The 12,463-nt window shown below is 40.8% G+C and overlaps 1 protein-coding gene across 8 annotated transcripts in view; it reads right to left on the bottom strand.

The window, feature by feature from the left end:
* PTPRG (protein tyrosine phosphatase receptor type G) overlaps positions 1-12,463 on the bottom strand; it is a 660,588-nt gene that overhangs the window by 45,639 nt on the left and 602,486 nt on the right. For all 8 annotated transcript variants that reach the window (XM_075938459.1, XM_075938461.1, XM_075938460.1 and 5 more), the window contains one exon: positions 5,333-5,424. In XM_075938459.1, coding sequence (XP_075794574.1) covers positions 5,333-5,424 — 92 coding nt within the window. The remainder of the gene's footprint in view (positions 1-5,332; positions 5,425-12,463) is intronic.

Genomic DNA, 12,463 nt, shown 5'->3' with positions numbered 1-12,463 from the left:
AAAGGTGGCCGAGTAGCATTGTATATCAATGATGAGGTAGATTGCAAAGAATTAAAAAGTGAAGGAATAGAGAAGACAGAGTCTGTCTGGGCAAAAATCACATTGGGGAAGAAAACTATTAGATCCTCCCCTGGGATAGTGCTTGGGGTGTGCTATAGACCACCACGATCTAATTTGAATATGGATAGAGGCCTCTTTAATGTTTTTAAAGAAGTAAATACTAATGGAAACTGTAATCATGGGAGACTTCAACTTTCCAGATATAGACTGGAGAACAAATACTGGTAATAATAATAGGATTCAGATTTTCCTAGATGTGATAGCTGATGAATTCCTTCATCAAGTAGTTGTTGAACCAACAAGGGGGGAAGCCATTTTAGATTTGGTTTTGGTGAGTAGCGAGGACCTCATAGAAGAAATGGTTGTAGGGGACAACCTTGGCTCGAGTGATCATGAGATAATTCAGTTCAAACTAAATGGAAGGATAAACAAAAATAAATCTGAGACTAGGGTTTTTGATTTCAAAAGGGCTAATTTTAATAAATTAAGGATATTAGTTAGTGAAGTGGATTGGACTAAAGAATTTATGGATCTAAAAGTGGAGGAGGCCTAGGACTATTTTAAGTTAAAGTTGCAGAAGCTATCAGAAGCCGGTATCCCAAGAAAAAGGAAAAAATGTATAGGTAGGTGTTTTAGACCAAGTTGGATGAGCAAGAATCTTAGGGAGGTGATTAAGAAAAAGCAGAAAGCATATAAGGAGTGGAAGATGGGAGGGATCAGCAAAGAAAGATACCTTATTGAGGTTCGAGCATGTAGGGACAAAGTGAGAAAGGCTAAAAGTCAGGTAGAGAGTTGGACCTTGCAAAGGGAATTAAAACCAATAGTAAAAGGTTTTATAGCCATATAAATAGGAAGAAAACAAAAAAAGAGAAAGTGGGACCGCTAATCACTGAGGATGGACTGGAGGTTAAGGATAATCTAGGTATGGCCCAATATCTAAACAAATACTTTGCTTCAGTATTTAATTAGGCTAATGAAGAGCTTAGGGATAATGGCAACATAACAAATGGGAATAAGGATAAGGAGGTAGATATTACCAAATCCGAGGTAGAAGCCAAACTCGAACATCTTAATGGGAGTAAATCAGGGGGCCCAGATAATCTTCATGCAAGAATAGTAAAGGAACTGACACATGAAATTGCAAGTCCATTAGCAAAATTTTTTAATGAATCTTTAAACTCAGGGGTTGTACCATTTGACTGGAGAATTGCTAATATAGTTCCTATTTTTAAGAAAGGGAAAAAAAAAGTGACCTGGGTAACTACAGGCCTGTTAGTTTGACATCTGTAGTATGCAAGGTCTTGGAAAAAATTTTGAAGGAGAAAGTAGCTAGGGACAGTGAGGTTAATGGCAATTGGGACAAATTACAACATAGTTTTACAAAAGGTAGATCGTTCCAAACCAACCTGGTCTCCTTCTTTGAGAAAGTAACAGATGTTTTAGATAAAGGAAATGCAGTGGATCTAATCTACCTCGATTTCAGTAAGGCATTTTATACAGTACCACATGGGGAATTTTTGGTTAAATTGGAAAAGATGGGGATCAATATGAAAATTGAGAGGTGGATAAGAAACTGGTTAAAGGGGAGACTACAGCGAGTCACTGAAAGGTGAACTGTCAGGTTGGAGGGAGGTTACTAGCGGATTTCCTCAGGGGTCAATTCTGGGACCATTATTATTTAATCTTTTTATTACTGACCTCGGCACTAAAAGTGGGAGTGTGCTAATAAAGTTTGCGGATGACACAAAGTTGGGATGTATTGCCAATTCAGAAAAAGTTCAGGATATCATACAGGAAGATCTGGATGATCTTGTAAATTGGAGTAATAGTAATAGGATGAAATTTAATAGTGAGAAGTATAAGGTTCTGCATTTAGGGATTAATAACAAGAATTTTAGTTATAAGCTGGGGACACATCAGTTGGAAATAACGGAAGAGGAGAAGGACCTCGGAGTCCTGGTTGATCACAGGATGACTATGAGCTGCCATTGTGATATGGCTGTGAAAAAGGCTAATACGGTCTTGGGATGCATTAGGCGAGGTATTTCCAGTAGGGATAAGGAGGTGTTAGTGCCGTTATACAAGGCATTGATGAGACCTCATTTGGAATACTGTGTGCAGTTCTGGTTTCCCATGTTTAAGAAGGATGAATTCAAACTGGAACAGGTACAAAGAAGGGCCACTAGGATGATCCGAGGAATGGAAAACCTGTCTTATGAAAGGAGACTCAAGGAACTTGGCTTGTTTAACTTAACCAAAAGAAGGCTAAGGGGAGATATGATTGCTCTCTTTAAATATATTAGAGGGATAAATGCCAGGGAGGAAGAGGAATTATTTAAGATCAATACTAATGGGGACACAAGAACAAATGGATATAAGATGGCTATAAGGAAGTTTAGACTCGAAATTAGGCCAAGGTTTCTAACCATCAGAGGAGTGAAGGTCTGGAACAGCCTTCCAAGGGAAGTAGTGGGGGCAAAAGACCTATCTGGCTTCAAGGTAAAGGTAGATGGGTTTATGAAGGGGATGGTTTGATGAGGTAACATGATCTTGGCAATTAATTGACCTTTCACTATCAGTGGTAAATAGGCCAATGGTGGGAAGATAGGAGTTGCTACAGAGAACTTTTTTCTGGGTGTCTGGCTCCTGAGTCTTGCCCACATGTTCAGGGTTTAGCCGATCACCATATTTGGGGTTGGGAAGGAATTTTCCTCCATGGTAGATTGGCAGAGGCCCTAGAGGTTTTTCTCCTTCCTCTGTAGCATGGGGCACAGGTCACTAGCGGGAGGATTCTCTGCATCTTGGGGTCTTTGAATCATCGTTTCAAGAACTTCAATATATGAGATATAGGTGAGAGGATTATTCTAGCAGTGGGTGGGTGAGATTATGTGGCCTGCATTGTGCAGGGGGTCAGACTAGATGATCAAAATGGTCCCTTCTGACCTTAAAGTCTATGAGTCTATGAGGTCATATTCTCTAGACCGTTAATCATTCTTGTTGCTTTCTCTGGACCCTCTCCAATTTCTCCACATCTTTCTTGAAATGCGGTGCCTAGAACTAGACACGATACTCCAACTGAGGCCTAACCAGTGCAGAGTAAAGCGGAAGAATGACTTCTCGTGACTTGCTTACAACACATCTGTTAATGCATCCCAGAATCGTGTTTGCTTTTTTTGCAACAGCATCACACTGTTGACTCATATTTAGCTTGTGGTCCACTATAACCCCTAGATCCCTTTCTGCTGTACTCCTTCCTAGACAGTCGCTTCCCATTCTGTATGTGTGAAACTGATTGTTCCTTCCTAAGTGGAGCACTTTGCATTTGTCTTTATTAAACTTCATCCTGTTTACCTCAGACCATTTCTCCAATTTGTCCAGATCATTTTGAATTATGAACTTTTTATCCAGATTAGTCGCAACCCCTCCTACCTTGGTATCACCTGCAAACTTAATAAGTGTACTTTCTATGCCAATATCTAAATCGTTGATGAAGATATTGAACAGAGCCGGTCCCAAAACAGACCTCTGCGGAACCCCACTTGTTATACCTTTCCAGCAGGATTGAGAACCATTACTAACTACTCTCTGAGTACGGTTATCCAGCCAGTTATGCACCCACCTTATAGTAGCCCCATCTAAGTTGTATTTGCCTAGTTTATTGACAAGAATATCATGCGAGACCGTATCAAACGCCTTACTAAAGTCTAGGTATATCACATCCACCGCTTCTCCCTTATCCACAAGACTCGTTATCCCATCAAAGAAAGCTATGAGATTGGTTTGACATGATTTGTTCTTTACAAATCCATGCTGGCTGTTCCCTATCACCTTACTATCTTCCAAGTGTTTGCAGATGATTTCCTTAATTACTTGCTCCATTATCTTCGCTTGCACAGAAGTCAAACTAACTGGTCTGTAGTTTCCTGGGTTGTTCTTGTTTCCCTTTTTATAGATGGGCACTATATTTGCCCTTTTCCAGTCTTCTGGAATCTCTCCTGTCTCCCATGATTTTCCAAAGATGATAGCTAGAGAATCAGATACCTCCTTTATCAGCTTGAGTATTCTAGGATACATTTAATCACGCCCTGGTGACTTGCAGGCATCTAACTTTTCTAGGTGATGTTTAACTTGGTTTTTTTTTTCATTTTATCTTCTAAACTGCCCCCCTTCCCACTAGCATTCACTATGTTAGGTACTCCTACAGACTTCTTGGTGAAGACCGAAACAAATAAGTCATTGAGCATCTCTGCCATTTCCAAGTTTCCTGTTACTGTTTCTTCCTCCTCACTGACCAGTGGGCCTACCCTCTCCTTGGTCTTCCTCTTGCTTCTAATGTATTTATAAAAAGTCTTCTTGTTTCCCTTTATTCCCGTAGCTAGTTTGAGCTCATTCTGTGCCTTTGCCTTTCTAATCTTGTCCCTGCATTCCTGTGCTATTTGCCTATATTCATCCTTTGTAATTTGTCCTACTTTCCATTTTTTATATGACTCCTTTTTTATTTTTAGATCATGCAAGATTTCGTGGTTAAGCCAAAGTAGTCTTTTGCCTTATTTTCTATCTTTCCTACGCAGTGGAATAGCTTGCTTTTGGGCCCTTAATAATGTCCCTTTGAAAAACTGCCAACTCTCCTCAGTTGTTTTCCCCCTCAGTCTTGATTCCCATGGGACCTTACCTAAATGTGGCCTCAGTTTCACTTTGATGGAGGTGCTCCATATTTAAACTGCAATAACTCAGTAGTACCTTACTTCTCTTGGGCTACTCGAGAAGTAAGATATTATTCTGCGTGATTGATGTTAGCAAACCCTGGCCCATTCTGACTAGAAAAAAACAAAGCTGGCATACATCTTTGAAGGTGTCAGTAATAAGATGTAGCTGTTAAAATATCTGTATAATATGAATATTGTGGGCCAAACTGGAAGCCCTTACTCAGTTTTCAATCTGAAAAAAAGCCAATGACTTCAGTGGGGGCTTTTCCAAGTAAAGAGTATAAAACTGAATGGGGACTTTGCGATCTGGTCCAATATAATCAGGCAAGAGCAGAACTTTCCATTCCCATGTTTAACATTTCTTACTACGAGGCAAATTCTATTACCCGCTGTCACACTGAGTAGTACCCTTCTACTCTTGGGCTACTCAAAAAGTAAGGTATTATTCAGTGTGATCAATGGCAGCAAACTCTGGCCCTTTGTGACTCAGACGATTTGCTGTGAGTACACAGGATGTTTAGTTATTCTAGGAAAAGGCTACTTTATTAAAGGAAAATGAAACTTACCTCAAAGTCTTCTGAGAAGCCATGTTGGTTATTAGAATAGAGCTCACTGATGTGTTTAACAAACTGTTTGACAGGAATGGCTTCCATGTCATCTGTAGAAAGAGAAAGATATTCAGAGTTGCTAGATAATGTTTTTTTCTGTAAATACATCTGGTATTTTTCATATCTGAGACTGAGATCCACAACTCCAGCTACAACCTCAGGTCAGAGAATATTTTACTGATGACTCATCTGAGTTCTCTAGTGGCATGGTGTGTACTGTATATACTTACAACAAATCCTAGAATATCTACTACTGATATCTGTGTGCAAATGTTGACGCTATATACTTAAACCTAGCCATTTCAAATATGAATAGTATTTTTGGGCCTGTAAAGCATTTTTGCAAAGCTATTCTTCAGCAAAATCTAAGTTACAGTATTATTATACTTTTGGGAGTACCTTAATTAAAGGCATTTTAAAAATGAAAGTAGTTGTGAGTTCTCAAAGTGACAATAAAAACTGGAGCACTTTTGTGGCAACTCATTCTGTAAGAATCACGTAATGACCACCCAAAAGACAAAGTACACTTTAAAAAATAGGCCTTGTGTCACGGCTGACAGCTCCTGACTCAGCAGCGACACAGGTGCATTTCCTGTAGTGGAGACATTTCTCTTTTTAATGCACAGTACCAGTAGTATTCCAATGAATCGGTAATGAAATACTATACAAGCGTCATTAACATTCAATTGGAAACAAAGAACAGCTTGGATAGTGTCATTTGAGTTTTCACTTTACTCCAAACACTGTTCCTAGCATGGCACATTCATTCTGCTGGACTGCTAACGACAGAGCAATTTCGATTCAGTATGGCAATAAATCCTGCATGCTTTCAATGAAGAAGAAACTAAGCATTTTGACTGATGCCATAAAAGCCCACGGGACATTTCTCTTGAAAGAAGTTCCTCGGAAATCAAGACATCATGAAAAACCAGGAGAGAGCTGGTAAAGTTGGGATGTCTGGGGACCCACCTCTGACAGGGCTTGTTTAGAGGAACAATTAGCACGCAGCAAACCGGCTGTAAATCTGCAGCGCACTGAGGCTATGTCTAGACTACACTTCTCTGTTGACAGAGAGATGTAGATTAGGCACATCGAAATTGCTAATGAAGCAGGAATCTAAATATCCTGCTCTTCATTAGCATAAACATGGCCACTGCTTTTTTTCGAAACGGAGCTTTTTTGAAAAAAAAAAATGAAACAAAGAAACCAGCAGTCTATATGGGGATCTGTCGAAAAATAAACCCTTTTTCGAAAGATCCTGTAAACCTCATTTTTTGAGGAATACGGGATCTTTGAAAAACAGTGTGTGATATGGTTGAGTGCTACTGATTTTATAGAATTATAGAACACGAGAACTGGTATGGACCTCGAGAGATCATCAAGTCCAGTCCCCTGCCCTCACGGCAGGACCAAGGACCATTTAGATCATCTGTAATAGGTGTCTGTCTAACCCAGCAGTTCCCAACCTTTTCCAGATGGGGACCCATTTTGACAGTTCAGGAAGACTTGGTGACCCAAGGTAATTCAAAAATGGGCGGAAGAAGGGCGTCACAGCCACTTGGGGAGATACTTGGCGACCCTTTTGAAATGTAATGGCAACCCACGTTTGGGTCCCGACCGATAGGTTGGGAAACCCTGATCTAACCCATTCTTAAATATCTCCAGAGATGGAGATTTAACAATTTTTAGCACAGCTGCTCTGTTCATCTAGACAAGCCTTCTTATTTCCAGATTCTCAATATTGCTACATTAACTACTGCAACTGGTAAAATCACTTCATTTTCTGGGAGCAATCAGTTAACGTTTGCAGTATGACCCTTTGGAAAATGTAATGCACTACAACACAAGTGTGATTATTTTCAGCATGTGCAACTTACTGCCCGACAATTACTATTGTCTGATTGGATCATTCAAGGCACTATTCAGACATTTAATGTATTTTGCTGAAGATTATATGTGGCTTATGTTTACTTCAAGTACCTGTAAAATATTTTTCCTCCCATTCGATTTTGTGCTACCCCTGCATTTTTATCTGTATTCTCCTGCTTTTCAAAAATATCTACGTTATGATGGAAAGAAGTCCAAATATTTCTATAGATACTTAGCAAATTTTATAGAGAAACAAAGAGATATGTAACATTTATAGTATTCATAGAATCACAGAATACTAGAACTGGAAAGGACCTTGAGAGATCATCGAGTCCAGTCCCCTGCCCTCAGAGCAGGACCAAGCACTGTCTAGATCAGGGCTACTCAACTTTGGAAGCCCTGGAGGCCACAATGATACTCACAGCACATGCTGAGGGCTGCAACTTAAGTGTGGTTGCATGTACATGCAAATATATATGCAAATAGCTTCTTTCACACAATGCCCCGATGCTCCTGGCACCTCCTCTCTGGGGACTAGAAACACCGACACCCTGTACCCATCTGTTCCAGCCAGCTTGTCCGCTTGCATCTTTCAGTGTTCACCCTGACCGGGGGATGCCTCACCGTTGTGGAGCATCTTCCCAGTGGAGGCCATGTTCAAAGGATCCCACCTGCGGGCCACGTGTTGAGCCCTGTGTAAACCCAAACTGCACTGTGGGCCGCAAACAAATGGGCTGCGGGTCGCATGTGGCCCATGGGCTGCCTGTTGAGAAGCCCTGGTCTAGATCATCCCTGATAGATGATTTAGAGTGAAAGATTTTTGGCAACCTAATAAATCTCGAAGGGATCACTAGCACCCTAGTTCGAACTAGGGTGGCTAATGTAGGCATTCGAACTTGCAAATGAAGCCCAGGATTTAAATATCCTAGGCTTCATTTGCATGTTCCTTGGCGGGCGCCATTTTTAAATCCCCTTAGTTCGAACTGACTGCCCACGGCTACATGCAGCAGTCAGAAGTTAATCCGAACTAAGACGTTAGTTCAGATTCACCGTTACTCCTCCTGCAATGAGGCTAGTGTAGACATACCCTAAGATATCACATATGTTGTTTTTTAAGCAAAAGGTATGAATATGTGAGGTTCTAGTATGGGAAGAATTGCATAGATCCAGCACAGAAAGTGTGATTTTTCTCTGGTTTCTGGAAGTTACTAATGACTGTGTCATTAGTCCTCTATTTTCATTTTCTCGGGTAAGGTTTTGGGGACACATTTTGCATCTATTGGCAGTTTTAAACTTGAATCATCCTTAGAGAATAAATATTCTATTTCATCTACTTTATTTACAGAGGCAATTGTTAAAAATGTATTTGCAATCTGATCACCTCATCACAGTAATTTTGAACATTTAAAGAGAGTTTTAGTAAACAGCCTTACAATACAGATTCACTAGCATTTTAAAAGCTTACATAAAGTGATATTTTAGAATACAATAATATTTAATTAAGACACATTTATATTTTCCCAGCCAAGGCATTTATGAATTCATGGATCACAGGGACAGAAATACCAACGATATGTAAAAGAATTTTCCTCCCCCAAAAGCAATATATGTCCTGAGCTTCCGCAAAAATACCCAATGCCATGTTAAGAATTTCACATAACACACAAATCACAAGCAAATGCTATTAATTATTAATGGATTATTATTGTTTATTTGTCCTGCCTAGAGACCAAGCTGAGACCAGGAGCCTACTGCATTAGGTCGGGATGTCTACTTCAATTTTGCAGAGAGCAAAACTCCATTTTAATTATGGGTGTGGCCCCAGCATTAGGGATGTAAAAATGTAATTGGTTAACCAGTTACCCTGTAAGCCAGGCATGTCCAAAGTCCGGCCCGCGGGCCAATTGCGGCCCGTGTTCCGGTTTAATATGGCTCCACAGGTAATTTGGCAATATCTATCTTTTATGGCCCCCAACGAATCCATATGTATTGAGATGAATACATTGTAAAATCTCAGTTAATGTCAGTTGGTCTAAATCAGTTATAAATATATTTGGACACAACATGTATAGTTGGTGTTATGTTCCTGTTCATATTTTTTGAACTTAAAAGTTGACAGACAACCTTTATTACCAATAATATGTAATGTACTTTACAATGTTCCTGACATATATTTCAGCTTCTTGGATTTTTTTTTCATCTGGCCTTCAGATATGAAAGGCAGAGTGATTTAACACCTGTTTAGATTTGTCATCCATGTGACGAAATGAAAAGTATGCCGTTTGCAATAAACTTTGCATAAAATAGTTAATTTGCATTTAATTTTAATGGTTCAAAGAATGTCAGGCAAAATGGTCGGCCCTCACGCATGTTCACTTCATCAAATCTGGCCCTCTTTGAAAAAAGTTTGGACACCCCTGCTGTAAGCATTAGGCTTACCAGAATGCGTACGGTGTAACTGGTTAACCAGACCTTTCCCAATTTCCAGGGGATGGTCAGCAGCACCAGACCAGAACAGCCTTGTCTGAGTCTGGCCAGCCGGCGGGACTCTGGTCACGTTGGGGTGGGAGGCAGGGCCATGTGGTAGGCAGATGGGACCCTGGCCACAGCAGACAGGACCCCAGCTTCCCTAGAGTGGCCCCCTCCCCATCCATGAAAGGCAGGTTGGCCAGGAGCAGCCCCTAGCATGCCTACTCCACAGATCTAGCAGACCATAGCTCAGGTGGGACTCTAGCCCTGGTTGCCCTGCGCCGGCCCACCAATGGTTGACCAGTTAATGGGATCATTTTAATAGTTACCCGGTTAACTGTTTTGACCAATATTTGCATCCCTACCTGGCATACAATTACAATGACGAGCTCCCTTCAACCTATTGAATTCCCACTGACTGCAATGAGCATTTGGGACCAAAGATCAAGGACAGAATATGATCCTTGCGTATTAACTAAACTTTCAGCTATCATTATTGCTCAGTGACAATTATTGCTCAGTGACCTTTATACCCATAGCTAATTCTGCTCTCTCTTTTTTTCTTCCTTCCCCATGCTGCTTTCCATGCCTCTTCCCCCTTCTGTCTCTTTGGCTATGTCTAGACTACATGCCTTTTTCGAAAAAAGAGCATCTAGACTACAATCAGTACTTTCGAAAAAGTAAGCTGCTTTTTCGAAAGAGAGCACCCAGGCAGTCTGGATGCTCTCTTTCGAAAAAAGGCATTATTCCTACTAAAACGAGGTTTTCCGTGGTCGACAAAACCATCGTGTTCTTTCGATTTACTGTCGACAGAACACAGTGGCACTTTTTTCGAAAAATCCCTATGGTCTAGACAAACCCTTTGTCTCACTTCTCCTCTCTTTCCTCTGTATTTTCTCTGCCATAGCAACTCCTTAGTGACTCCATAGGCGTCCTCCCCATCCAGTTTCCCATCCCATTTGCTAAAAAGATCAGCAGTGAAATAATGAATAATGTTGACATGAAATTAATGGGTGACGGGGAGTTCACAGTTCTGGAGTGACTGTTTCTGCCTGCCTGTGGACTTGAGAAAACACCACTGTACCAGCCGTAACAAACACGTAGCATTTGAAAGCTTAACTTCTCCACCATGCAAGTTAGAAACTTCATAAACTAAAATGTTAAGATTCTACAGCATGTGAATATGCTATGGAGAGTCATAAATACATTGAGTGCTCTGGAATTAGCCAGATAGTTAGCATCTCTGTGGTAGGCACTGTACAGACACATGGCAAGACTCACTGGGTACGTCTACACAGCAACATCATTTCAAAATAAGTAGCTTTAATTTCAAAATAACTTAGTCCACATCTATACAGCAGGCAGTTATTTCAAAATAATGTCAAAATACTGCCAAGCTGGAGGACTTCTTACTCCGACTCCTGTAACCTTCATTGTATGAGGAATTAGGGAAGTCGGAGGAAGAGTGCTCTATTTCAAATAAGTGCCGTGTAGACGCTCTCAATTTCAATTTCAAAACAAGCTACGCAATTGACGAGGCCCAATTTGCATAACTTATTTTGAGTTAAGCCCTGCTGTGTAGACGTACCCTCAGTCTTAAAGGTCTCAGAACCATCATGATCATCTTGTCTGACCTTTTGCAGATTGAGAACCACATCTACCCACTCTTGTAACAGACCCATAACCTCTGGGCGAGTTATCTGAAGTACTGAAATCTTGATTTAAAGTTGTCAAGCTACAGAGAATCTAACATTTACTCTAGCTCAGACCAACAAGTGACCTGTTATTTATGCTGGAGAGGAAGGTGACCCCCCCCCCACCAGAGGTTTCCACCAACCTGTCCTGGGGGAAAATTTCTTCCCAGTCACAAATACGATGATCAGTTAAACTTTGAGCACGTGGCGAGCCTGGGAAAGAATTCTCTGCAGGAACTCAGAGCCCTCCCCGGTTTTTGGAGATATTTTTTAATGGCATATGCCATTGTGGGAACCCTTGTCATGTTATCCCGTCCATGAACGTATTGAGCTCTGTCTTGAAACAAACTACACCTTCCTTCCCGCTCCCTCTGAAAGTCTGTTCCAGAACTTCACTGCTCTTAGAAACCTTCATTTAATTTCAAGCCTGAACTTGTGGATGGACAGTGCATAGCCATTTGTTCCTTAGATTTCCTTGTAAGGCAGGTTCTCCATTCTTCTGATCATACTAGTAGCCCATCTCTGCACCTGTTCCAGTCCCTGCCTTGAAGAATTTATAATCTAAAAAGAAAGACAGACAAACTGACCCCAGAACCCTCCTCTCAGTCCATAAGTACATCTTCATTCTCCTTGACATACACAAGAGAGAAGTGATACTAAAGATATTTAAACCAATATGTCTTCAAGTACATTATCTAAATTGGATGCTGTGTGCTAGAAGGTATCCTGTTGATTTGCAGCTTTATTCTAAAATGTAGCTGGCACAAATTAATGTAAGTTGGAGCCATATTCTCGCCTCCCCCCCAATCTCCTAGTTAGGAGCACAAATGGACCTAGTTGAGGAGGGTGTGAATTTGGCCACAGCTAGCTTGGGAGATCTATGCTACCATACAGGCTGTACTAATATTGCACACTGTTGTCTGACAGCATGGACTCTGATGAGGTCTGTCTAAACTGAAGAATCCTTTCTGACCCTTTTCTAACTTAAAAGACGAATGTAGCTGGATACATGGAATGTAGTATTTTTTTCAGGTAGCTACAAGTGCATGGTTACGCT

Source organism: Pelodiscus sinensis, chromosome 11, assembly GCF_049634645.1.
Source record: "Pelodiscus sinensis isolate JC-2024 chromosome 11, ASM4963464v1, whole genome shotgun sequence".
Taxonomy (NCBI): domain Eukaryota; kingdom Metazoa; phylum Chordata; order Testudines; family Trionychidae; genus Pelodiscus; species Pelodiscus sinensis.
This window is presented reverse-complemented; position numbering and strand designations above follow the sequence as displayed.